Source organism: Solanum lycopersicum, chromosome 6 (genome assembly GCF_036512215.1).
Source record: "Solanum lycopersicum chromosome 6, SLM_r2.1".
Classification (NCBI taxonomy): domain Eukaryota; kingdom Viridiplantae; phylum Streptophyta; class Magnoliopsida; order Solanales; family Solanaceae; genus Solanum; species Solanum lycopersicum.
In genome coordinates this window covers 47,262,114-47,288,178 of record NC_090805.1, presented here as the reverse complement: position 1 = coordinate 47,288,178, position 26,065 = coordinate 47,262,114, and the positions used below count along the sequence as shown (strand labels likewise).

At 29.5% G+C, this 26,065-nt stretch overlaps 4 protein-coding genes and 1 non-coding gene across 6 annotated transcripts; 2 read left to right on the top strand and 3 right to left on the bottom strand.

The window, feature by feature from the left end:
- Positions 1-178: 178 nt before the first annotated feature.
- On the bottom strand, positions 179-1,883 carry LOC101247336 (bidirectional sugar transporter SWEET11-like). The gene is made up of 6 exons (XM_010324665.3): positions 1,744-1,883; positions 1,552-1,588; positions 1,242-1,452; positions 976-1,137; positions 765-884; positions 179-655 (listed from the first exon to the last, which is right to left on the bottom strand). The coding sequence occupies exons 1-6, from the start codon at positions 1,784-1,786 to the stop codon at positions 380-382; spliced, it is 849 nt and encodes a 282-aa protein (XP_010322967.2). The 5' UTR covers positions 1,787-1,883; the 3' UTR covers positions 179-379.
- A 5,115-nt stretch (positions 1,884-6,998) lies between these two features.
- On the bottom strand, positions 6,999-8,866 carry LOC101247627 (bidirectional sugar transporter SWEET9-like). Of its 2 annotated transcripts, none has more exons than XM_004242091.5 (6): positions 8,721-8,866; positions 8,582-8,618; positions 8,250-8,460; positions 7,977-8,138; positions 7,677-7,796; positions 6,999-7,468 (listed from the first exon to the last, which is right to left on the bottom strand). In XM_004242091.5, the coding sequence occupies exons 1-6, from the start codon at positions 8,764-8,766 to the stop codon at positions 7,175-7,177; spliced, it is 870 nt and encodes a 289-aa protein (XP_004242139.1). In that variant the 5' UTR covers positions 8,767-8,866; the 3' UTR covers positions 6,999-7,174. The 2 variants fall into 2 exon arrangements, with proteins under 2 accessions (XP_004242139.1, XP_069155528.1); XM_069299427.1 differs by having other exon boundaries at positions 8,541-8,618; positions 8,721-8,858.
- A 3,419-nt stretch (positions 8,867-12,285) lies between these two features.
- On the bottom strand, positions 12,286-14,250 carry LOC101265550 (bidirectional sugar transporter SWEET9). The gene is made up of 6 exons (XM_004241404.5): positions 14,082-14,250; positions 13,941-13,977; positions 13,626-13,836; positions 13,361-13,522; positions 13,017-13,136; positions 12,286-12,748 (listed from the first exon to the last, which is right to left on the bottom strand). Exons 1-6 carry the CDS (start codon positions 14,125-14,127, stop codon positions 12,461-12,463), a joined length of 864 nt encoding a protein of 287 aa, XP_004241452.1. The 5' UTR covers positions 14,128-14,250; the 3' UTR covers positions 12,286-12,460.
- A 2,371-nt stretch (positions 14,251-16,621) lies between these two features.
- On the top strand, positions 16,622-16,693 carry TRNAQ-UUG (transfer RNA glutamine (anticodon UUG)). The gene has a single exon. It is a non-coding gene; the product is annotated as a tRNA-Gln (tRNA).
- A 2,167-nt stretch (positions 16,694-18,860) lies between these two features.
- LOC101265832 (probable protein S-acyltransferase 7) lies at positions 18,861-25,680 on the top strand. The gene is made up of 5 exons (XM_004241405.4): positions 18,861-19,344; positions 21,265-21,447; positions 23,136-23,432; positions 24,517-24,750; positions 24,913-25,680. The coding sequence occupies exons 1-5, from the start codon at positions 19,246-19,248 to the stop codon at positions 25,423-25,425; spliced, it is 1,326 nt and encodes a 441-aa protein (XP_004241453.1). The 5' UTR covers positions 18,861-19,245; the 3' UTR covers positions 25,426-25,680.
- Positions 25,681-26,065: the final 385 nt, after the last annotated feature.

The window sequence follows — 26,065 nt, the reverse complement described above, 5'->3', positions numbered from 1 at the left end:
AGTTAGTAATTTTTTTTAAAAAAAGTGAATAAAAATAATAGATATTCGAGAGCTAGAGCATAACACTGGTATCGAAATATAATCAATTTAGTTAGGAATTGTTAAACAATAGGACGAATTAAGATAAAAATCAAAGGCATAATATGTAATTGCAACATAATCTTATTAATAATACGGAAAAAAAAAGAACACGTAATTTTATTCGTAACAAAGAGAATACATACAAGCATTTTCTTGTTCTAGCTAACTGCATTGGCACAACAAGAGAATTATTATTATTACATGAAGATCTAATTAGAATTCCCTTGTGTACACGATCACAACACGTAAAAGATTAATTAAGAAAATGACAATTATCCCATCATAGATTAATTCTTAATTAGTTTGCAAGTTTTGGCCTATTATTGTCAACATCAGCTGCACTTGCATTAAGTTTCTCAGAGTAAATGAGTGTACCAAGCTTCCAAATGTCAATAATTTGTTCTTGAGTTAATTGAGGAAGCTTTTTCCCATCATCTAATATTATCACATGATTTTGTAGTAACTCTGAAAGTTTCTGCTCCTTTATAACATTGTCCTCTTTCTTGTATTTTTTGTACACCACATATAGCACCATTTGGATCACACCAAGAGTGAATCCTAAGATGTTTGGTGCCTATATAATTCAGACAGAGACGAATTCAGAATTTTAATCACCAAGCATATTCACACACTATCAAAAAAATATCAAAATTAGGTGAAACTTAAAAATGAAAAATACTTACATAAATGACATAGTTTTTCTTAATAACACCATAGAAGAACCACAGAACAGCACTTATTGTGAGGAAAAACGATAGGAGGAATGGCATGCATTCCACATTCTTTGTTTTAATAACTTTTTTCTGCATAGAGTATTAAATAATACAAAATTATGAAAATTCAATATACATAAGTTTCAAAATAATAATTATAAGGAAAAATTTAAGTACATACCAGTATGCATAGAGGTGCTGCAAACGTACATATTGAAAACGCAGTAGATATCCGTCCAACAATTTTGGTACGAATTGCTCCTTTTAATAGAAACTGAGCGATGAGGAAAACTCCTCCAAACCCAACAACCAAAAATAAAAGAAGTAGCTTTACAGTTTGGACCTGCACGTACGTGCAACGTCAAAAATTATCTTTTAGGTGATCTGATACTAATTTACTTTTATTATTATTAGTGTATATATACAAAAAAAAAAAAAAAAACTTACCTTGGCTTTCTTTGGTGCATAGAAAATGTAGAAAATGATGTAAATTGTTTCAATAAAGACACCAATGGCGTTTATTATGATAACCTCAACCAATCCGCCTAGAAGAATTACATAGTATATCAAAATCATTGCACTACATAGAGCAACCACATATGGAATTGATTGATAGCCTTCTGTTGATTTCTTCTTGTAAATATTATAAAACGTTGGCCTGAAAATTTATACATATATATACAACAATGTATTTAGTTGTATGTACTAAATCGCGCTAAAACAAATGAAGATTCAAGCAATGAGAGATCGGACTCACAATGGTGCAAGGAACACAATGAACGAGACGGTCATGGCTGAAAATTGAGAAAAGAAACAAGTGAGATATGAACTTATCAAGTTTTTCATAAATTAAGCGTACTAAAAAAATGTTAAACGTAAAATATTATTAGATATATGCTAGTACGATGAAATGTCACATCCATGAAATATAATAAGAGGAATAACTTACCAAGTTTAATTAAAATTTCACCCAAGAGAATCATGTTAATCATGGTTTTTAATATTTTTCCTGAACAAAGAATATATGCAAATTTTTTTATCACCAAGAGCTTCAAGAGTGCAAGTTTTACTTGACAATGGAATTATGAGAGCTAATTGATTGTCATATATATAGGCAAAATTAAAGTAGCTAGGTGGAACAACAAAAAGGTCTTTTGTTTTCTCATGTATTTGGACACATGTATTAAGGAAAAAGAAAGCCCTTGCAATTGGGAAATCAAGTTAGATACACTAACATTACTTTTCCTATATAATAATAATCATTCATTATTGACTTTATACGAAAATTAAAAATAGTAAATAATAGAATTATTTTATTAAATCACTCTTATAAATATAAGTCATCCAAATATTGAAAAATGAATAGTATGTAATAGCAAGTGTAAAAAAAAAATAGAACATATGATAAATTATTCATTGAGTTTATAAATTTAACTAATATTGTTAAACATTTCAAAATGATATACTGCACTAAGAAAAATAAATTGAGGGAGTACATTATTTATGTATATATTTTAATATATATTAAGTATATCAAATAATTATTTATGAAGGATTAATTGAAGTAGTCGATTATCCAATAGTACTAAAATATTGTTGCCAAATATATCACATGTATATGATTGCGTATAATATATATTTTGTATAGTATAATTTATATATATTAATTAGAAAAAGTAACTAATAAATCATCCCGATACCTATGTAAAATTGATCCAAATGATACTCATCTTACTTTAACTTGCTTATATTTACTCCATTTTTATGTGACGTGATTGTTTATAATTCTGTTATAATATCGATGCATATGTTGGAGATTACGTAGCAATGACACGCGGCGAAAATAATAGAGTTATTCATTATTGACTTTATACGGGAATTAAAAACAGTAAATAATAGAATTAATTTTATTAAATCAGTTTTATTAAATATAAGTCATCCAAACATTGAAAAATGAATATTATATAATAACAAGTGTAAGAAAAATAAAATAATATGATAAATTATTCATTGAGTTTATAAATTTGACAAGTATTGTTAAACGCTTCAAAATGATATACTGCACTAATAAAAATAAATTGAGGGAGTACATTATTTATGTATAAATTTTAATATATATTAAGTATATCAAATAATTGTTTATGAAGAACTAATTGAAGTAGTCGATTACTGTACTAAAATATTGTTGACAAATATCTCATATGTGTATGATTGCACGTAAATATATATTTTGTATAATATAATTTATATACATCAACTAAAAAAAAATAACTAATAAATATCCCCATACCTATGTAAAATTGATTCAAATGATTACTCATCTAACTTTAACTTGCTTATATTTACTCCATTTTTATGTGACGTGATTTTTTATAGTTCTGTTACAATATCGATGTATATACATTAAAGTTGCTCAAACTCAAATTTGTTATTGTTCGAGGAATAAAATGATAATATCCTAAAATTAATGGGTCCCAAGGTACACTTTCATTATGTCATCCTCCAATCGTATGGGCACCAAGGTTCTTTAATATCGGAGCGATCTCAGATTTTTTTAGTGGGCGTGTAATCATAAAATTAATTTTTTTTTATATAATTCAAATTGATGTTAAAATTGTATTTACTTATATTTTTGATATAGATGTATAGAATTTGAATATAATTATTTTACAGAAATAATTTTTTTTTAAAAATATATATATAAAAATAAGTTCTTATATTTGAAATATTCATACCAAATATTAATTTTCTAATAAAGTGAAAGAAGTCCGAAAAAATATCATGACCAGAGTGCTTATTTCTGTTCAGCATGAGTTTCAAATCACCAAAATAACAATCGAGAAATGATATTGGAACCAATAATTGCTTGCCATTTGGCAATAATAATAGAGTGGGTCCCACTCTTTTTTGCTATATTGCTGTGATCAATTTTCTAAAAATGGCCTAACGAAACATCACAAGGATGATATGCTTCGCATTGCGTTGCTTTATTTGGCTTATCTTGTCGATGTGGGTGCGTTATGTCATATATTCTCTATTACTATTACTTTTTATAAATTGTTATTTTTCGGATTTTAAGAGTAAAATAAATTTATTATAATTATATATTTTTTATAATTTTTTAAGTATTTTGAATTATCAATTATTATGACTCATAGTACTTTTTACGTAGTTTATATATATATAAATTTTATTTTAAAAAATTAAAAATCAAACTTAAATTATTTCACGCTCAAATTATAAAATGTGTCGTATAAATTAAAACATGGGTGCATCAAATTACATAAATTTCAATGTTTCTTAAATTAGTTTGACTTAAATTTATACAAATGTGAAAATACATACCAAGTAATATTCTCTAGCTCCGTGTAATAATAATAGTCCATTATATTATTTTGAATGTCTAATAATACTTATGTAATTTATGAAATCAATGGATTTATACTTAGTTTTTAATTTACTTTTATCATTAATAACAGTTATTTCTCTATTACATTTCTTAAGAGATCGTATATATTCAAAATTTAATATAATAAAATTGCAATGTTATTTATGATTAGGCTTCAATGATTATAGTTGCCCAACTCACTAATTGTTTGGCTCGATAAAGCTATTAAGTATTAATGATCAGGAGATTAATTGTTTGCCTACTTTGCTATTTTACATTTCAATTACTTGCTTATTAATTGTTCACTTAATTTCTTTCTTTATATATTCTTTAAAACAATTACTTTTTTTTTATAACTTTAAAAACTCATTGTATTTTTTTTTAAAAAAAAAACTATTAATTAGAAAGTAGACAGTTAATATAAGGAGGAGTATAATATCAGAATTTAAACTAAATTATACAGATGGCAGCTAAATAGAGACTTTTTTTTCTCTATACAATACAGATGGCAGCACAAAATAGTAGAAATGCTTCTTTTGAGTCTTCACTTTTTTAATCATTGGATAATATTAATTTCTTTAGCCTTTTAGGTATTTGTGGATACTGTTGTTTCCATAAATTATGCATTATGCTTGTTCCAATGATTGAACGTTCAAAACATGTTTTGTACCACATTTCTCTTTTTTCCTTTTATTGAACAAGTTGAATATAATGCATCGCTATCATGGAATTAAGGGGTGGGAAAATTAGCCAAGAAAACATATATGTTTCGTATATTTATTAACTCAAATTATTTTGATACATTTGATTCAGTTCATTTAAAAGTTGATTAATATAGATTAACATATAGTCCAAATAATTAGTTAATGAGAAGGTGTCACAGTATTTTTATGTTTGATATTATTATATGTAGTCATAATAATAATAACAAAAATTACTTGATAGTCGAAGTGGGTCGATTGGGCTATGACTCATTGTTTAAGTTATCTTGATTCAACTTATTTAAGTGAATCAATCTTTGAGTGGCTTATAAATACCTATTAATGAAAATAACAGACCTAAATAGTCGTTCACTTATAAAATATTATTTGGGAAATTTATATTTTTTATATTGATATATAATCTACATAAAATATGCATTTTTTTTTATATAAGATAGTATATACTTTCTCGTATATTTAACTTGCTTTTATTAATTTATTAATCATTTTTATCAGTTTAGAGATTCGCTTATTTAACAACCATATCATGAAAAGCAAATACGTTGCTCGATGATATAAATAGACAGTGAATATTTACAATATATATATATATATATATATATATATATATATATATTGGTACCACTTTGAAAAGCTTTCGTGCTTTAATATTGATACGTTGTATGCTAATTGAATAGTATTTGTTTGATTATGATTATTTCATGAAAAAAGATGAAGAAAAACATTATTATTGGAAAAAGGACCTTAGCGCGTTTCTAAAAAGTTACTATATATATTATACAGCTATATATTTGTGATTTGTTTGTTACATCATACAAATAAAATTGCGTGGAGAACTTAAATTCTAAAACATATGAAAATAACTGATGATCACATGAAGGCCACACATGGAAGCATATTGTTACTTTAATAACTTTTGTAACTCATAATAATATATACTCAGTAGACCATTTTTTAAATCGTGACGGCTCCAAATAAGCATGTAATATTAAGTTTACAGCTTTAAGTCGAAATAAATTTTTATTTATCTATACTATTGATTGATTAATATATTGATCCAAAGAATTAGGTGAAAATTTTGACAATTAATTTAGTAATTAACATTTCTCTATTATTATTTGTTTCCATTGTTATGACTTTATATGTATTTAAAAAAAATTAAAATTATTTTGACGAAATTTCTTATGAATGAATTAATGAATTTTTAACCAAACTAAGCCATTATATAAAATAATTTACTGAAGTAATATATTTTTCTAAAATTTTACAAATCTAATATAAACGTATTTCACGGTAACGTTTTAGGGTATATTTTATTTTTTAAAAACTAACAGCATTAAGTTGATATACGTTACTGTATATAAATGTCAAGTGATAATATATATAAATGATGTGGAAAATCCATTTGACATTTAAAGAAAAGTAAAATGAGTTGGATATTTTGAGTTGATCAACTAACACCCATAAGGGCATATGTAGACCAAAAGTTGGACGCGAGGGTATAAATGGACCAAACTTTAAACGGGAGTATATCTAGACCTTTCGAATAGTTTAGGGGCATATTTGACCATTTTCCCTTTATTATAAATGTCAAGTGATAATACATAAAAATGACGTGGAAAATCCATTTGGCATTCAAGAAAAAGTAAAATGAGTTGGATATTTCGAGTTGGCCAACTAACAGCCGTAAGGGCATATGTAGACCAAAAGTTGAACGACGAGGGTATAAATGGACCAAACTTTAAACGGAGGATATATCTAAACTTTTCGAATAGTTTAGGGACATATTTGACCCTTTTCCCTATTTTATATAACTACTCTTGGTAATGACTAATCACTTATATATTTTTAAAAAAATGGATTCAAGTCTTTCTATCTACGAAAAAAATAATCAATTATGATGTAAAAATATAAATTTATATCTAAAAAAAAGTTATTGTAGTAGAAAATAAAAATAGCAACTAGAACAAATAACTCTCAAGGGCCAACCCTTTTTTTACAGCTCTTAAGCTAGTTAATGTTGGATTTAATAAGTTCTCCATAATTGGTATGCTTCTAATTTAGTAAAATTAGAGGTGATACAAGATTAGGAGCTGATCGAACTACAAAGCTTGAATTATCGGAGAAAAATAATTACATTTGGTACTTAAAGAATCATCATCATAAATACAGTAGTTTGTGTACATGTACACGTCAGTGTATATAATTTAAATTTATATGTTCAATTGATATGCCCAATTATCAAACAATTTACTATATATAGTATACTCTCATATTTCGAGTGTTTTCCGCAGCTTTTTATGATCTTCAGCTATATTTTCATGCAGACATAAGTCCAAATCAAACTTTTGTGTACATGAAATCAGTGAACCAAGTTTCACAATTTCAATAATTTGCTCTTCACTTAGTTCTGGAAACTTCTTATCATTGTGTAAGATTATCACATGGTTTTTTAGGTCTGGAAGATTCTTCTCCTTTACAAACTCTTCCTCTTTCTTGTTGTAGTACATCACATAGAGCACCATTTGAAGAATACCAAATATGAACCCCAATACATTTGGAATCTATTAATTTAGAAAGAGAGAGAGAGCAAGGGAAAATATTAGTATCATATTTCAATAAATTACATATAAAAGTCGTGAACAGAGTTCATATTTAGTCACTCAACATATAGTTATTATTCTCAGAAAATTTCTATTTTTTAATAATACTATTAGTTGAGTGACTATCTGAGAAATCAATGAAGTTAAAAAAAAAAACAAGAAAACTTACCGCAATGTTGAAGTCTTCTAATAGAATACCATAAAAGAACCACATAACAGCACTTAAAGTGAGGAAAACAGAGAGGAGAAATGGCATATATTCCACACTTTTTGTTTTGATTACTTGTCTCTGCATTAAATAAGAAATTCAACATCATTTTTATGTATTTATAGTACAGATTTTTTTTTAATGATATCAATATTATTTAACATGTTGTAACACGTGTAGATTTTTTTGCTGATATGATAGTGTAAAAATTCTATATAATAAGTTAAAATGTTTCAACAATATGTATATGTGTAAACTTACCACTATGCATAAAGGTGCTACAAAAACACACAAGGAACAAATAAGGCAAATACACCCAACCACTTGTACACGAACTGCTCCTTCGAATAAAAATTGGCTCACTAGGACAATAGCTCCAAAGCCACCAACCACTAATAAAAGAAGTAACTTTACAGTTTGGACCTGCATTAATTAATTACGCTAGCGAAGTCAAAAAATTAAGTTATTTTTTAGTTGATCTGATATTTTAAAGTACTTCGTTTACGTTTTTATTGTACAAATCGAAAAGCTTACCCTGGCTTCCTTTGATGCATAGAAAAGGTAAAAGCCAATATACATAATTTCGACAAAGCATCCAAAAGTGTTAATAGTGATGAGAAGTGTAGTGTTGGTCTTGAGAAATGCATAGTAAATCCAAAGCATTGCACTGAATAAAGCAACAATATATGGAATTGATTGATAGCCTTCTGTTGATTTCTTTTTGTACATCTTATAAAATGTTGGCCTGCAAGACATATAAAAGTATATGATATTAAATTATTAATTAATAGATCGATCGCGCAAGTTGTTACGCAGAATACGTACATTAGAAAGAAGAATAGGAACATAAGGATCAAGAGACATACAGTGGAGAAAGGAAAACGAAAAAGGAGATTATGTTTCCTGCAAAATAGAACAAAAGAAGGTAAAACAATCATTATTTGTGACGTTATTAATGAATAATAGGAAGAAAACATTAAAAAAAATAAAAATGATTTTTTTTACCTAGCACCCCAAATGCAAAAACCCAGTGGACAGAAAAATCAGCCATTATTTTTTTTTTCTAAAGAAAAAATGCCTTGGCTTGCTGTATTACCTGATAATATAATTTCAATAAATTGGTAGTTCTATTTGACAATGAATGAAGGTGGCTTGATAAGTACATGTTATATATAGCTAGAGTAGGAAAGTGTGTGCTATTAGTGGAGATCCTCTTTTTATCGTATTGTCGTTTGATTCGCGAATTAAATTATCTCAAAAATATAATTTTTAAATTAATTTATTCCATCTCATATATAGAAGATGTTAGGATTTTTATACTTTATTTAATTTAAGGTATAAATTTTTTTTAAGATTAATAATATCTTCAATCAAATAAAATATAAATTTAATTTCAAACTTAATTATGAGAATTACTTCACTTTATTATTTTTTTAATAAAAAAAAAATAAAGGACCTTTCAACCTTGTCTATAGCCAACTTTTCTTTTTAGGGGTGTAAGTGGCAGGGTTTCATATCTTAAAAGGAACAGGCCCCATATGGAACTTTTGTTATGTCATCTACCAATCCATAGAGGCCGCACTAAGCTTATAATTCATGCACAAGGGGGTCTTCAAAATGGTGGATAATGTTCGTTGAAAATATTATCTTAAAAATATTTAAATATAATTTAAATAAATATCATGAAAGACGAGTTAGTCTGGATCGATGAAGACGAGGGTTTTAGAGAGCAGAGGGATAATAAGATATATTAGAGGATAAGGAAGACATAATTAAACTAATGAGCTTATTTTTTTTTTCTATTTTTGTTATAGAAGTCATTTCACTTATTTTATGAAGCCCCTTTTTATAAGTAAAAAAGAATTGTTAAAAATTTGAAAATCTTTTTTTTTTATAGTGAACACACACTAAACTGTACGTAAGATTCCCCTTTTATTTGCTGTACGAATTGTGCTTTTACTCAGCAAAAAGAATGGATCATATAGTGATGGAGATCAGTGACCAATCAATGTTTGCCATGTGGCATCAATAATACACCGTGGCTGGGGTTATAATTCTGATTCTTGCCTCTAGTTCAATACTTCACGATGTTGAACGGCTATCCGAAGTTAAAATAGTTGATAATTGGTTAGGAGATAGATGATTATTAGTTGTGTTCGATTTAGAGTAGTCTTTTTGTATTTTATTTTTTGAGCTGTAAATTTTTATATGATAATAAATTTTTTTTTTGCTTTGGAATTGAAAGGATTTTATTAATTAAATAATAGGTTCATCCATAAAATGAGAAACTGATCAAAACGATATAGTTTCATTTACATCTTCTTCAAGAGCTTTTAGTGTAAAAGAAGGAGATACTTAAAAAACAAACAACTTGTTCATAGGCATATTTGGATCCATAGTCTTCCTTCCATGTTCGGCTAATAAACAGGTGAGTGTATCAATTTAATGCTTTAGTAATATCTGAGAGTCGACCTTCACGATCAAATGATTAATATTTATTTTTAGTGCTAGATTCAAAACATGGAGCAACCCTAATTCATATGAGGATGATGGGGAGATGATTTCCACGCAATAGAGAAAAAAAAATACCCAATATATAATATACTTTTTAAAAATACTTTATTCGATTATTGTATCTATCTTATAATTTTCTTAAGATCTATCTATACTCAATGTTATCGGCTTTATTTTATTATACTAAAAAAATCCTGAATAAACTTTCTAGCTTTTCCTTCAATTCTTCTGGACAATATTTATCTTCCGTCCAACTTTATATATACTTTCCAAATCATGATTGAAACAAGGACGTGGCGCATACATACAATTGTACCCTTAATCTCCAATCACAAAATATGTATACATAAATTTTCATCCTCTCATTCTTTTTTTTTTTTTTGTAAAAAATATTAGCATTCTATTATTTAGGTTTCTCTAATTTTCTTTTTACATACTGCATCAAATAAAGTTTGAATTTAAAAAGGCTGTCATAATTGGTGATTTTAGCTTTATTCAAGTTGCAATTATATTCTTTTTACTCATTTTAAATTGCATGCAAAGAGGAAAAATTAAAATATTTTTCTACCAAAGGCTCAAATTTGAAGTCTTATGATAGTAAAATATGGATTTTGGCATTTGGCTCCTCTCCATTTTTCACAATTTCTTAGACACCTGGAATATATAAAAGTAATGACTATGATTCAATTCATTAAATTAAGATTTAGGTAATTAATACTATAATTAATAATGCCACAATTATATCAATATAATATGTTGTTCATCATGAAAATATTATTAACTTTTCTTTCTCTTCCTATTTTTTTCCCTAAGCAGTATTTATCTTCTTTTTTTTTTACAAAAAAAAAAGGAGAAATTTAAAAGCTAAATTGTTTGTCATATAATTCTCTACGATAGCTAATTTTAAAGAGAAAGAACCACAGGAAATTTGAATCAAAGATTAACCTAATTAATATGAAATATTAATTATTTAAATTATGATTAGACTTTTGATTTAATCATATGAATCTTAGCCATTAATTTCCTCATATACATGTCAAGTGTGTTTAATAAAATAAGAATTTGGTGGAAAATGGATCGGAGAAGACAAGATTCATAAAGTATTATTATACTGTTACATTCAGATAACGTGACTCATACTAATAGAATAATTGCAATGCTACTATACCACCTCTGATAAAGACACTGTACCATGTTTGTCCGAGCAGCGGAGCAGGTATATTTGGTACCTTTCCGTCGGTTCACTAGTTTATTTGAGCAAAAACTTCTATTTTGAAAATTATTATTTTTTTATAAGAAGTATTATTTTTAAAAAGGTACATTAAGAGAAAAGTTGTTTATATTTGGGTATTTAATTTGAAAGTTATTTTTGTCAATATTAATTGGAGTTTTTCAACTTATCAAAAATAGCTTCGGCTACTAGGCAAACTCACATCTTTTTCATTAAAAGTTTGATTAGACGCCGTTCACTTTTAAAAACAGGCTAAAAGTCTCAAACTATTCATTGTGATCCTAATTAGGGTTAATATATACTTGTTACTTTAATCTTTTATCGTTCAATTTTCTTCAATTAAATGAATCAAAATTGTTAAATATATGTAAATATAAGTTCAATACGAAATACACTATTATGAAAGGAAAAAACATTTAAATATATGCTAGCCTTTTTGGTGAATGGTAATTATACGGTTTTAAAGATAAAAAAATATTCTTAAATTATGTGAAATAAATAAAATGGTCATTTAAAACGGTTTGATCTAAAAATATCCTTTTGATTAATATTTTGATTCGCATTTTTATTCATTTCAATAAACATACATGTTTATTCTCAATAAATAATAAAATATCTTTATAACAATGTTGGTTTTTTTGATATATTTTACCCGCTATAGCTTATAGCGAACTTTTTTGTTTTATATAAAGTATTATTGTTGAGAAATCTGTGATGTAACTTAATATAAAAGTTGATATCAAATAAAATTTTGCATTATAATAAATTAGTATGGTGATAGAAAAGTCTAACTATATAGGTAAGAAAGCGGAGATCATCAGAAAGTGATCACAATTAGAGCTTGAAATATTAATGGGCAAACAAAATTTACAGTTGATAATTAAGCACTAATTATGTAAATACAATAGAAATCAAATCAAAATAAGCCAATAATCCTTTTATTTGGCTTAATATAAACATGCTTGCAAATTTACAAATTACCAAACAAATTTACAAAGTGTCAAGCTTCCAAAGTTTGCAGCTTGGAAATAGCCTTGTCATTTTTAGCAACCTCAGTTAAATTTCCATAATTTTTGTCTGAATAAACAAGTGAACCAAGTTTAATTATGTTAATAATTTGCTCTTCACTTAGTTCTGGAAGCTTCTTCTTGTCATCCTCTATGATTATAACATGGTCTTTTAGTTCTGGAAGATTCTGCTCCTTTATAACAACTTTCTCTTTCTTGTTGTACATCACATAGAGTATCATTTGGAGAATACCAAAGATAAATCCCAACACATTTGGAATCTATTCAACCAAAAAATAAGAAAGAAAAAATATATATATAATATTAGTTCTAGAGCTTAAAAAAATATATTTTTGTTTTAATTTAAGATGAGTGATGTATCATTTAATCTTATGTTTTTAAACATGTCATATGAACGATTATGATTAAAAAGTTGTCAATTTTTTTATTTTTTTTAGAAAGAGAATATAAAGATGATAAGACTAATAAATTAAAACGGAAAGAGAATGTGTGTTATCAATAGGAAATGAAAGTATCAATTGAACTTACCGCAATGTTGAAGTCTTTTAATAGAAGACCATAAAAAAACCACATAACAGCACTTAAAGTGAGGAAAACAGAGAGGAGAAACGGCATGTATTCCACACTCTTTGTTTTGATTACTTGTCTCTGCATTAAATAAGAAAATTCAACATCATTTTCATTTATTGATTGTATAAATATAAATATCTTTTATATTATTCATGTAATTTAAGTTTGCTAATTTATTTTGTAGATAACCAATTCTACTTATGGTAGACGTAGAGCTATGTATAATTATCTGTTAAGTGATTTGATAGTGTGAAAAATTTGTACAACAAATTAAATTCAATAATATGTATGTATAAACTTACCACTATGCATAATGGTGCTACAAAAACACACAAGGAAAACACAAGGCAAATCCATCCAACAATTTGGGCACGGATTGCTCCTTTGAATAGAAATTGAGTGATGAGGATAATAGCTCCAAAACCACCAACTACTAATAAAAGAAGTAGTTTTATAGTTTGGACCTACATTAGCAAAAGTCAAAAATTGAATTTCGAACAGTTACATGTAATTATCTTTCAACTGATCTGATATATTTTGAAAGTACTAGTATATCAAAAAGCTCACCCTGGCTTTCTTTGGTGCATAGAAAAGGTAGAAGCCAACGTATAAAGTTTCAATGAAGCATCCAAAAGTGTTAATAGTGACGAGAAGTGTGGTGTTGGTCTTGAGAAATGCATAGTAAATCCAAAGCATTGCACTAAATAGTGCAACCACGTATGGAATTGATTGATAACCTTCTGTTGATTTTTTCTTGTAAATATTATAAAATGTTGGCCTGTATTACAAGCATAATTATGCAAATTAATTGATATATTGAGACAATTAAAAAAAAACATTGAAGGATGATAAAAAAATGAATTTAATGAACAAGAGACATACAGTGGGGAAAGGAAAACGAAAAATGAGATAATGTTTCCTGCAAAATATGTACGTAAATTATAAATTAGAATATTCCATGCAATCATTTGATAATTATTTTTTTTTGTATAACAACATAAATTGAAACAAATGAAATATTACCGAGGACACCAAATGCAAAGGTCCAGTGGTCAGAAAATCCAGCCATTTTTTTTATAACTAATTAAAGAAAGAAATATTTTGCCTTAGCGATGGCTCATTTGACATGTTTATATAGTAAGTGTCATTAGTGGAGAACTTCTATTTATGATCTACACTATATTTCTCTTTCAATTTCTTTAAAATAAAAAACAAATAAAAGCACTTTTTAATGAGGTGTTTAATAATTATATCTTTACAAAGGGCCCTATGTAACGCTTTTATTATGTCATCGACTCATCTTTCAATCCAAAGGGGCACTAATCTTGCCCGTGATTAATTATATTGCTTCTTTTCATTCCAATTTATGTAAAAATAAATAAATTATGTAATCTGAATTAAATCATAGATATTTATATGACTATAACTTATTTACAAACATCTAAAATATTTTAAATCTAAAATTATTATTATTATATATAAAGACATCTTTTTTAGAGGGAGGACGAATTAAAAAAATATATCATAAATAATTATTTTTTCTGATGACAAAATGTGTTCCTAATCAGCAAAAAATCAATCCAGGAATGATGGAAGGACCAACTAATGTTTGCCATTTGGCATTAATAATGTATTGAATCGATTATATATAATACTTGCCTTAATTTTTTTTTTTTATAACAAGGACAATATATTTACTATAGTACTGTATGTAGGTGATAAAAATGATCACATGATTTGCTTTGGAAGCTTTATTAGTAGGCTTATCTTGTCTTGTAGGTGGGTTACGTTGCGTCAATAATCTGTGTAGTACGTAGTATAATTAAATGAATCTAATTACATGTTTATACGAGAAAGGGTAGTGAAGGGGAGTCGGATCCAAAAAGAATTATTGTTATTTCCTTGATCGTTCAAGATATATAAGAGTTTTCAAATAAATTTACGGTGTTTTTAGTTTATATATAACTATTAGAAAAAAAAAATTAATGACAAACAAAATTTTCAAACTAATTATATAACAAAAATCTTATGCTCACTTGATTTAGTGATGATATATAAGAAAAACTGAACTAGCTAGGAGCTTTTCGCCGATGAATTAGTTAGAAATTATCGATAAATTTCCTATATATTTGCCCTAAATTGATTATTTAGAAAAGAAATCAAAATCAGAATAATTAATCATATTGGGAAATTCCAAATAATTAATCATATTAGGGATGAAGGAAGACACGTATGTTTCTTTAAGAAAATTGATATATATGGAGAAATTTTCTTTTAACAACTTTTTAAGACCCAATTCAATATGGTATCAGAGCAGAGTTCGTCTAACTCAATGTTAGGTCCCTAAAATTAAAAATGTTCATGCTGGGCGTGTTCCACATCGGTGGCTAATGAGATGGGTGGACTCCTTGTATGCAGTGATGGAGCCATTATTTTTAATAAGGGGATTCAGAATTCGAAGAAATAAACATATGAACTAATCCAAGGAGGTTCGACATCTATTATATACATTTAAAATAATTTTAACTATGTATATATAGTAATATTTTTCGCCGAAGGGGGTTCAGATACACCTCTAAAGACATGGTGACTTTGCCCCTCCTTATAAGGCTCGGACAATTTGCTGCCTTTTATGAATTGATCAGAATCTTGAACTATATCTTATATCATGTTGGCTTTGCTTTTCTTCATATTTTTTTGGATAAGATTAATCCTGTATATATCCACCTTTTTTACATTTAGAAAAGGAAAAATAATGGGAGACAACAAGAGGACGAAGCTTTAATTTAGGATTTTGTGGATGGCTAGTGTCCTCTTAATATATTTCAGCAGTTCAAAATTATGTTATTTTTTCCTATTATCTTTGAAGCCATGCAGGACGACGTGGCTAATTAATCCTCACTCCAAATCAAAATGAATAACTTTATGGCTCGATGTATTAATCTTCTATTATATGTGAGGATTTAAGGAAGGATTTGAATCGCAAAGGTTTATTTTACATAATATTTGTGAATTAATATGCACATTTCCGTCATATCTTTTTTCGTTTCTTTTAGTTCTCTTTTGCTTTGACATGTTTGAGTAAAAAAAATGGTTATTCGTTTCAACTAATTCGATTTTAAAAGTTAAATCATGATGAATTTAAAATTCAAATTTCACAGCATTTTTGAAGATAATCTTTTTCACCCGACTTTTGACGAGAATTGAAAGCACAATTTAGTTATTGAAACTTAAATTAATATTTTTTATTTATTCATTTGAATTAGAAAAACATCTAAGTGGTGTTTTATTAGCAAAAAGGTCCTCAATACTAATGACTATGCTATGAATTTTGTCAAAGGGTATTCAAAATTTATTTTAAAATTTCTAAAATGTTATTTTTGTTTTGACCTATATGTACTGTATTATGTTTTATTTGTTCCATATAATTTTTCGATAAAGATATTCAAGTGATCATTCTTTAAGTCTACGTAGCTGCACCGCATCTCAATACAATTCAACTTGGAACTTGGGAGCTACTTAGTTTATATTAATAGTAAAATCTGCAGTACTGCAACATGTTGGGTTCTATGGTGTAGTGGTTAGCACTCTGGACTTTGAATCCAGCGACCTGGGTTCGACTCCCGGTAGGACCTTTTTTTTTTTAATGTTTGAGCCTTGAAATTATTTTAGATAAGCCCAGGCCCAAGGAGTCCAGCGCTTAATTGGGCCAATAAACTTGAATAATTGGGTATTTGGTTGGCATGGACTTTATTCATCAACGTTAAAGTCATAATTTATTTGGCAAGTGTCATTCAACTCCAACCATAAGATTGCGGGTACAAGTCCAGTGTTTTGTTTTGTTATCCGTTGGCGGGTACAAGTCTAATGTGTTGTTTCGTTGTTTGTTGGCGGGTACAAATTTAATGTTGTCTGTTGGCCGGTACACGTCCAATGTGTTGTCTGTATTACTAGTCGTAGTATTAATCTTATAGTTTGTTGATACTTCAGTTACTTTTTTCTAGGTTACTTTGACTTATTTTTTCGAAAATAAAATTCATGTGAAATTACTCCGAATTTACAGTTTTAGGAATGCAATAGTATCTTTCTTAGAAAATCTTCGTATATGATACATATTCCTACATGTATCAACTTAGGGTCTTCACTTTATTTTTTCAAATAAAAATATGAGACAACGAATGAGTAAAATTAATTGTATAGTTGGCATGGCACTCGACGTTGGTTGTTGGCAGTTGGCATCGCACATAATATCTATTATAATAATTCCAATTTATTAATTTAATACAAAATGTGCTGTTTAAAACATATTCTATTTTTTTTTCCTTTAGACACCTATATGATTTTGGGTCAACTCAAATACCCAATTAGTTGGTAAACTACTCAATATCTTCAAATGGATGGCTATGTTGAAAATTCCCAAATTAAGGCTAATAATATATTTTTATTTCATAAACAGAAACCCCACAACAGATTGCGACAATAACTAATTTTTGCATTTATCTAATTATATTGTGTTTGTTAGATTCTGATCCGTAAAAATTTGGACCTTTAATACTTAATTATGAACCATTTGTTTTGTTTTTTTTTTTTTAAAAAAAAAAGAATCAAAATTTGTTAGAGCATAGTTGAAGCCATTAATGGTGGCAATTGTTTCTAAGCATTATTGAATCATAAATGGTTTTTTAATGAATTCTTAAAAGCTTTTATTTATTGGTTTTATGATATAAAGTTTGTTTAAATCAACTCTTCAACAATTAACTTTTGATCTTTTATTTTTTTTTAATTGACTGTTTGATTTCTAATTAAATTCAAAATTTGTCTTTTCAATTTTAATTTTTTATTTACTTGACTATCTATCTTCATTTTTCAAGCCGATTGATATATAACTTAATGAGAATATTAACTTACTACATTTGTTTTTTCATTTCTTTAGACATATAGAATATCTATAATTCATATTCGAAAGAAAACTCGACTTATTTCAAAAAAATTGATAATTTCTAAGTTGAATCTTATAATTAGTACTTGTAAATTAGAATTGTGACAAATTAGCGTTACCATGAAACTGAAATTGAAGGATTTCAAATTCTACTGTGATTATTGGTTAAAACTCATGTTTCCAATTTTTTTTTTCATATGTTTATGATGTGACAATTCCTAATTATGACTTCCTCATATAAAATAATCTTAATTGGTCTTAACTTTCACCAATGCCACACCACAGAAAGAGAAAGAGTCGGCAATTCCATAATTTGTCCCCCACTTAATTCCACAATTTAAAATACTTGCCTTCAATCATTTCAATTGCCACTCACTCCTCATGCTCAAATTTTTGTTGATATTAGGTATAAATAATATTTTAATTTAAATTAAAAGATGATATTTGAAATCAATCAAACAATTTAAGCATGGACTCTAAAAATATATTAATTCAAAAAAATTAAAGCGTTTTGAACATGTACAAAACAAGAAAATACACTTTTATTTTTAAAAAGTACGCGTTTAATATAAATTCTAACAAATAGTAGTACATTTTTATTTTCATCTTTCTTTAATTTGAAGTTTACCAAAAGCAAAATGGTTCTTATACAAAGATAAAAAATGTTATTTTAAATTATACATAACTATTAAATGAGATGATAATACGAAAAATTATTTGTGCAAAAACTTTGAAATATTGATGTATACCTAAAAAAAAGATTAGAATTATTATTCAATTTAATTTCAAATTAAAGTGACATGATTAGTACAGTATATAATAAAAAAAGATATATATATATATATTCAAATTAACCAAAGGTTGTATATTATAGTTATAGTCTATAGGATAAAATATTTTTTCCATTTAAATTTGTGTACATTAACGCCGCCACCGTCCATTTTTGCTTTTATACAATGGAGTGTCGCCGTGATCTGACGGCATTATCCCTCGTGGCTGACGCAGTCAACGTTTTGTTATTTGCCAGAACTTCAGTCAAACCCCCTGCAAAGAACCCAAAATAGAAGAAATAGTGAAGCAGGAGTAATAATAAAAGTTAAAGAGAGAAAAAAATAAACAAATAAAAAGCCGCCTTTTTTCATTTCCCTTTTTTGCTTTCTTTTCATTTGACCTTTTCCCGATTCATTTTGTACAGCTTTTTTTTTCTTCCCCAATATTTTTTCTTGTTACAGAGACCAAAAAAAAGACATGAATGGAGTCGCTCCGCCGAGGAGTACGGGTTCCGATGGTGGCGCAGTTGAAAATACGTCGTTTCTACGGATGTACCAGACCTGGAAAGGCAGTAATGTAAGTACTCGATTGGTTTTCCTTTGCTCATCCTACTTTTAAGCATATTTTAGGTTTTATAATGATTATGAGTGTGGTATTGTGTTTTTTTCTGCTTAAATTGTTCTCAATGTATTGTATTAGTTTGAAGATTGAACTTATCGGTTTTAGCGGAATCGATTTGTAATTTTGATCTCTAAATTGCTCGAGATTGTTGGATTTACCGTAATTTTGATTTCATTATTTGCATCGTTTTCAGATTAGTTGAACAGGCTGTTGAATTAGTTGTTTATAGTCCATATTTTTGTATTCCACGTGCTCGATTTTAGCGTCCAAAAATAAGTTTTTGATGACAATTTTGTGTTGTTAATTCTGTTCTCAACCTTCCATTTTCTACCATTTCTCTTTTTTCACTTTGGAGTTCAAGCGAGGGGAAAGGGACAATGACAATTGAACGCATAGTTATTGTGTGGAATACTTAAACTGGCACCATTAGATTGTAAGTTCAGGTGGTGCCACCTGACAGCTAATCCATTTACTAAGTATCTATTATCAACCTTTTCAAGTTTTGTCCTGTAAGAATACACGAGTAAGGAGATAGTATTTTGTTTCCTTTTTTCAATTTATGTTGGTGGTGGAATGAGGTTCACCAGTGGTTTATGATGACATGCCATTTGGATTTTAGATAAGAGTCTGTTTGAGCTAATTAAGTTCTTGAGAAAAGTCATACGGAACTTAAAATCATTATTAGAGGGAAAGTGATCTTGCTAGGTTGTGCATTAGTTGAGGAAAGATCCCTGCATCTAGGGTAGCGAATTCTGGAGTGATAAGGTTTCAACATTGGTAAGAGTCAGTATATGATTGAGATTGCATCAAATTATGCGCTGTAGCCTCTAGTGGTCTAAAGACCATCTATGTCTAGACTTAGGCTGCAAATGCGAGGAGACTGCAGAGACAAAATGATTTGTGATTTCTTTTCATTTGCCTAAGATTGGTGGACAGAGTTACCGCATACCTATGTCGGTAGGTAGCAAGTATCTAATGGAGTTATTGATGTCTCCATAACCTGAAGATCAAAAGTACAATGAATAAAAGTTGTAAGAGTTGTTCCAGTAACCTGAGGAATCTCTTCGGGGATCATTAATAAATGCGAGAGTCCGAAAAGCAGAATTGCTGCATTCTTCCGACTCTCTACGGAGTAAAAAGGAAACACTGAGGCAGTACTTGTTGACCCCAAAATCTTCTCCTCATCTAGATTAACTACTACTAAACAGAATTAAAGCATCCAAGGGTGTGGCCTAGCAGTCAATGAAGTGGTTGAGAGCCATGAGGCCTCAGGTTTAAATCCTAGGCGGAGACAATAACACTAGGTGATTCTTCCCATCTGTCCTAGCCTTGGTGGACAAATTACCTAGTACTTGTTGCGGGTGTGAGGTGACAGGTATCTCATGGATTTAGTGGAGGTGCATGATCATAAAAAAAATTAAATGACTTGATGGAAGCTACCTCAGGTTTTTTCTTTTGGAGACTAATCTACCCCAAGTTATTGAAGAATGAAGGGAAAGAAAAGAAGAAAAACCATAAGCTACCCCAAGTTATCAAAGAAGGGGAAAAAACCAGCAGCTACTCCAATAAAAGAAAGTTCTATACTAAAAATTTCCAGAATTTTCTGCAAAACAAAATAGGTACCTACAGACTACAATTATATTAAGTAAAAAATTTACTGCTAATGGAACATTGGAACTTTACGGACATTGCCCTTTGCCATAAAGACTAACATATATAGTTAGTGTGTTATCCCAGTTAGCTATATTGTTGTTTGTTGCTAAAATTTTGATATTATTATTTTATTTTATTTTTGCATTTTTGCTGTCTTAATTAGCATATTTCGTGATTTTGCTTAATCTCTCTTAATTTAAGTATTGCCTTTTGATTATGCAGAAATTTTGTGTTCAAGGAAGGTTCATATTTGGGCCTGATGTGAGATCACTCTTTATGACTATCTTCCTTATAGTTGCCCCAGTTGCTGTGTTTTGTGTATTTGTTGCAAGGAAACTTGTAGATGACTTTGCTGGTCATTGGGGGTGGTCTATCATGGTCGTAGCTGTTGTTTTTACAGTATATGTAAGTGCTTATATTTTTTTGTCCGTAACTAAGCTTATATTCTGTAAGCATGATTTCAAATATTTTAGGGTCATATTGGCTGTGTTAGCTGGTGGAATCAAAGCAAGTATTGTGCCTTTTGATCACTTTCAGATAATGGAATTCTACAAGTAGTTTCTCATGCTCACTTGACTATACATTCTTTCAAATTATGTAAAAGCTGTGTTGTTTACATAGCTGTTCATTTTCTTTCTTGCATTCGCTTTCAGCTTGGGCATTAAAGTATGTGTGTGTGATTCATGATCAAACAAGTTTCATTTGCACATTAATTGTAAATGTTGATAATTTGTCAAATAGACTGGCTTGCTATGATTTATTAATTGTAGGAAATCTTTTGTCGTTGCTTAACATTGTAGCTTGATTATTATGATGAATCCATAACCTCATCTGCTGAGAAACTTCTAGGAATATAGTTCTTTTGACTAGTATCTACTCTTTACATTCTAAAATATTACCAGGTGGTCTGGAGCATGCCCAATGGCTTAAATTTACATGCTCGTTCGTTCTAGTATGATTAGATGCCTCTGGTGATCAACTCAGTTTGGCAGTCCATTGCTCAACCAACCTAAACCTTTCCTAGATACTCCATATCCATTAGTGCATGAATTATTATTAACAAGAATTCTCCTTGTAATTATCTTATTAATTTCAGGCAATATGGATTGAATACATACTTATAAATTATAATAAGATGTGGATTGCATGAATAATTATGTCAAACTTATAAAATGGTCAGAGCATCCCATAAACCATTTTTATGTAGAAGGAAAAAAGGGCATAGCAATTAAGCAAGAGGTTAGCTATTTTTTATGTACAATGCAGATTATATTTTGAAGATGCTGTTGTGTTAAAAAGGACCAAGTTAATCTTCTGCCAATTTTTTCTAATTGAACTAAATGAATAGTTGCAACTAAACAAAGATGGATATTGTTTCATAAATTAACTGCATTCTGGATCAACTTGATAAATCGACTGCGGTAAATAAGTCTAATACTAAGTGGAAGATGTGCTGCAGAGTGCAGTCTACTTTAGAAACAAAAGTGAAAGTCCTTGTATGGAACGCAGATTGGTTTCATCTATTTGCTAATTTGCCAGATGATAACTTGCCTCAATTGTTATTGTGTTGGACTGTAGGGTGAATTTAATTAATTTAAAGAACAGAAATTTCTAATCATGGTTCATTTCAACAAAAAAAAAGGAAATCTCTAACCATGATATACATATAATGGTTATGAAAAGCTTATTGTGGTGGGGGTGGTGTGGGGATGGAAAATAGAAAAGTGCTGTTATTTGGGACATAAAATAATGAGTGATGTGATGATGTAAGTTTGTATATTCCTTTAGTTTTCTATGCACTAGAGAATGTGTCTAGTTTCTTGCAGTTTTATTTTCATTTCTTGGATATCACACGAAAGTGGATAGACTGCTATCTGTTTTTTACCTTATGATCATGTTAATACAGGTGACCTTGTGTCTTCGTTTGAAAAATAATTCTTTAAGTGTAAAGGATTTTGGATGTTCCTTTCTAATTTCTGTATCATGGAGGAACTATTAATTAGGTTGTGTCCTGAACTTCAATTTTATCGCCAAGAGGGATTATAGATTCGTGAGTCAAAATAGAACGTAATAAATGTGTTTTTCTTTGAAAGGTTTTAGTCCTGCTTCTACTGACATCTGCAAGAGATCCTGGTATTATTCCTCGCAATCCTCATCCTCCAGAGCTAGAGAACTTTGAAGGAAGTATTCAAAGTGGACCTGGTCAAACTCCACAATTACGTTTGCCCCGCGTCAAGGACGTGAACGTCAATGGAATAACTGTAAAAGTCAAATATTGTGATACCTGTATGCTATATAGGCCTCCGCGCTGTTCTCATTGTTCAATTTGCAATAACTGCGTGGAACGATTTGACCATCACTGTCCCTGGGTCGGGCAATGTATTGGATTGGTGAGTTCTAATCTCTGAAAAATCTTCTCTGTTTTGCAGTTGGACCCTACAATATGTTAATCTCTTTTTCGTTTTTATTCCTCTCGAAAAAAATTATCTTTGCATAGCATTTCCTCATTTTTTCTTAATTTGTTAGTAACACATGAACTTAATATTCCTATTCTTGTTAGTCCCTTAACTTCTTTAACTTCTCCGGAGGCAGTATTTGGAATTTTTTGTCACTCCAATTGTTGGAGTTCTGTATGTATCAACAATTTGTGATGATTAGTCATTATTTGATTTGTGATCAATTGATTTTGTGATTCTCCCCTTTGTGGATCATATTTTGATTGCTGCCCGAAAGAGGCCTTGGATTCTGAGTTCTGAGTGATTTGATATCTGCATGTTATAACATACACAGTTTATTTTATGTTCATGAGTTGCAACGGTCCTGCATTGCTGGGTTTGCCTGTCGTCCCAAAAAGATTTCAGTCTCTTATCATTTCTCCTCTTTGTTTATCCTGAATCCACAAAGCCTCCTCAAGAACATGTTTTGTGGTCATTAAGTTCTTCTTTTCAAAAGTTTTAAAGCTAGAATGGGGCACTTGAACGACTGTCAGTTTGTCATGAACTTTCCCAAACCATGCACTCTTTAGGTTAACAACACCAGCTAGTTTTATAGTCAAGTTAGTTCTAAAGTACATGATCTTCTGTTTTGGGGTATTGGCTAAAAAGATACTTGATAATTTTCTTGTTAAAGAGGAAACCTAGTAATGATCAAGTATATCAACTTAAAAATTGTTTACTTGCTAAAAGTATAAGATTAAAGATTGAGTGATTTGAGTGGGGGACAACTCCTTGTTTTCTGTTCTTCTATTTTTCCCTAGCGATGATATTTTAATTTGCAATGTTTTCTGCACATCTTCTCCGTACTTAATCCTGGTAGAACATCTTGGTCATCTCCCTTTTTGTGATAAAGGATATCTAGGTCTCTAAGTTGGAAAATATTTTCCTAGTTTGATCGTAGCTTCTATTTCGGTAAGCACAAAATTTCTAATTGATGTTTAAGCCATTAAATTGAACTACATTCTGTTTGGTGGTGCAGAGGAATTACCGCTTCTTCTTCATGTTTGTATTCTCGACTACCCTTCTTTGCTTGTACGTCCATGGCTTCTGCTGGATCTACATTAAAAGGATCATGGATGGTGAGCAGACCAACATCTGGAAAGCAATGGCCAGGACTCCTGCCTCCATTGTGTTGATTGGTTATACATTCATATCAGTCTGGTTTGTTGGTGGCTTGTCTGTCTTCCATCTGTACCTCATTGGCACAAACCAGGTAATATGTTCTTCTTGACAACTGCTGCAGTGTTTCAGATGTTTTCCTTTTTTCTTTGTTTATTCAGTTGTCTAAGTAATTCAAAGTCGTGAAGTCCTTTGGATTTATAGGATTAGATTATTTGATGTTTTTGACACTTGAGAGTCTTCTATTCGCTTGCAGTCTACATATGAGAACTTTAGATATCGATATGATCGGCGGGTCAATCCTTTTGACAAAGGTGTAATCCATAACTTCTTAGAGATATTCTGCACCAGTATTCCTCCTTCGAAGAACAGATTCAGGGAGAGAGTGCAGAGAGAAGCTGGGATACCAGCTCGTGAAGTGGCTGGTGGTTTTGTTAGTCCGAACTTGGAGAAAACAATGAGCGACTTAGAAATGGGAAGAAAGCCAGGTTGGCATGAGACTGCAACAGGGACTGATGATTTTGAAGAACCACCTAGAAATGATAATCAGTTAGATAAGGATGAAGAGCTCTTGTCTGCATCCCCAGAGCTAAGCAACACCGCCTTGGCTGAAGGGCGTAGTATCCTACATCCTAGGCGCTCTAGTTGGGGAAGAAGAAGTGGAACTTTGAATATACCGCCTGACGTAATTGCCATGGCATCTGAAATTGGAGAGTCTAATCGGACGACTGTCAGTGATAGTGCTTACCGGATTGACAACCATCAATAGTAGTTGGCCTGTATGTTGTTTAAATTATTGTAGAACAACTGACAAAGCCAAAGGAGATCCTGTCCCGTCCACTGGACGGGATCAGGTTATCCTTGAGGAGGTGTGCTGCTGTGTGTATAATTCTATTTTCCTTCTACGTTTAGTTTTCTTTTGTTGAAATGTGCTTAATCCGCAAAGAGAAAAAAAAAAATTCTTACCAGAAATGGCTTCCAACTGTTATATGTGATATATTGTGAAGATACAAATTCTATTCTACTTCATCGCCTCTTCTCTCTTTTTACTTCAGATGTGCAAACTCCTCGACTTGAAAAGTTTTCTAGAAAGGCACAGTTTTTTTCAAAGGTGAAAATGGTTCACAATAACACTGAAAGAGAATCTTCAAGGCAATTTATTAACATGTCTGACAAATGAAGGCAATATTAAGAAGGTTAAAGGGCATCCTTTTACGTCTTTCCGTTAACTTTGAATGCCCTCCATTTGTGACGGTTGTTTCGTCGTTGGATAGAATGAAGGGGGACTATGACGATTTAGATCATATTCAGAGGAATAAAGATCAAAGATAGGTCACTTAAAATTTAAATAAAGATGAGTACTTTTGTGACAAAAATCAACTCAGTGATTCAATTCTACAAGAGAAGAG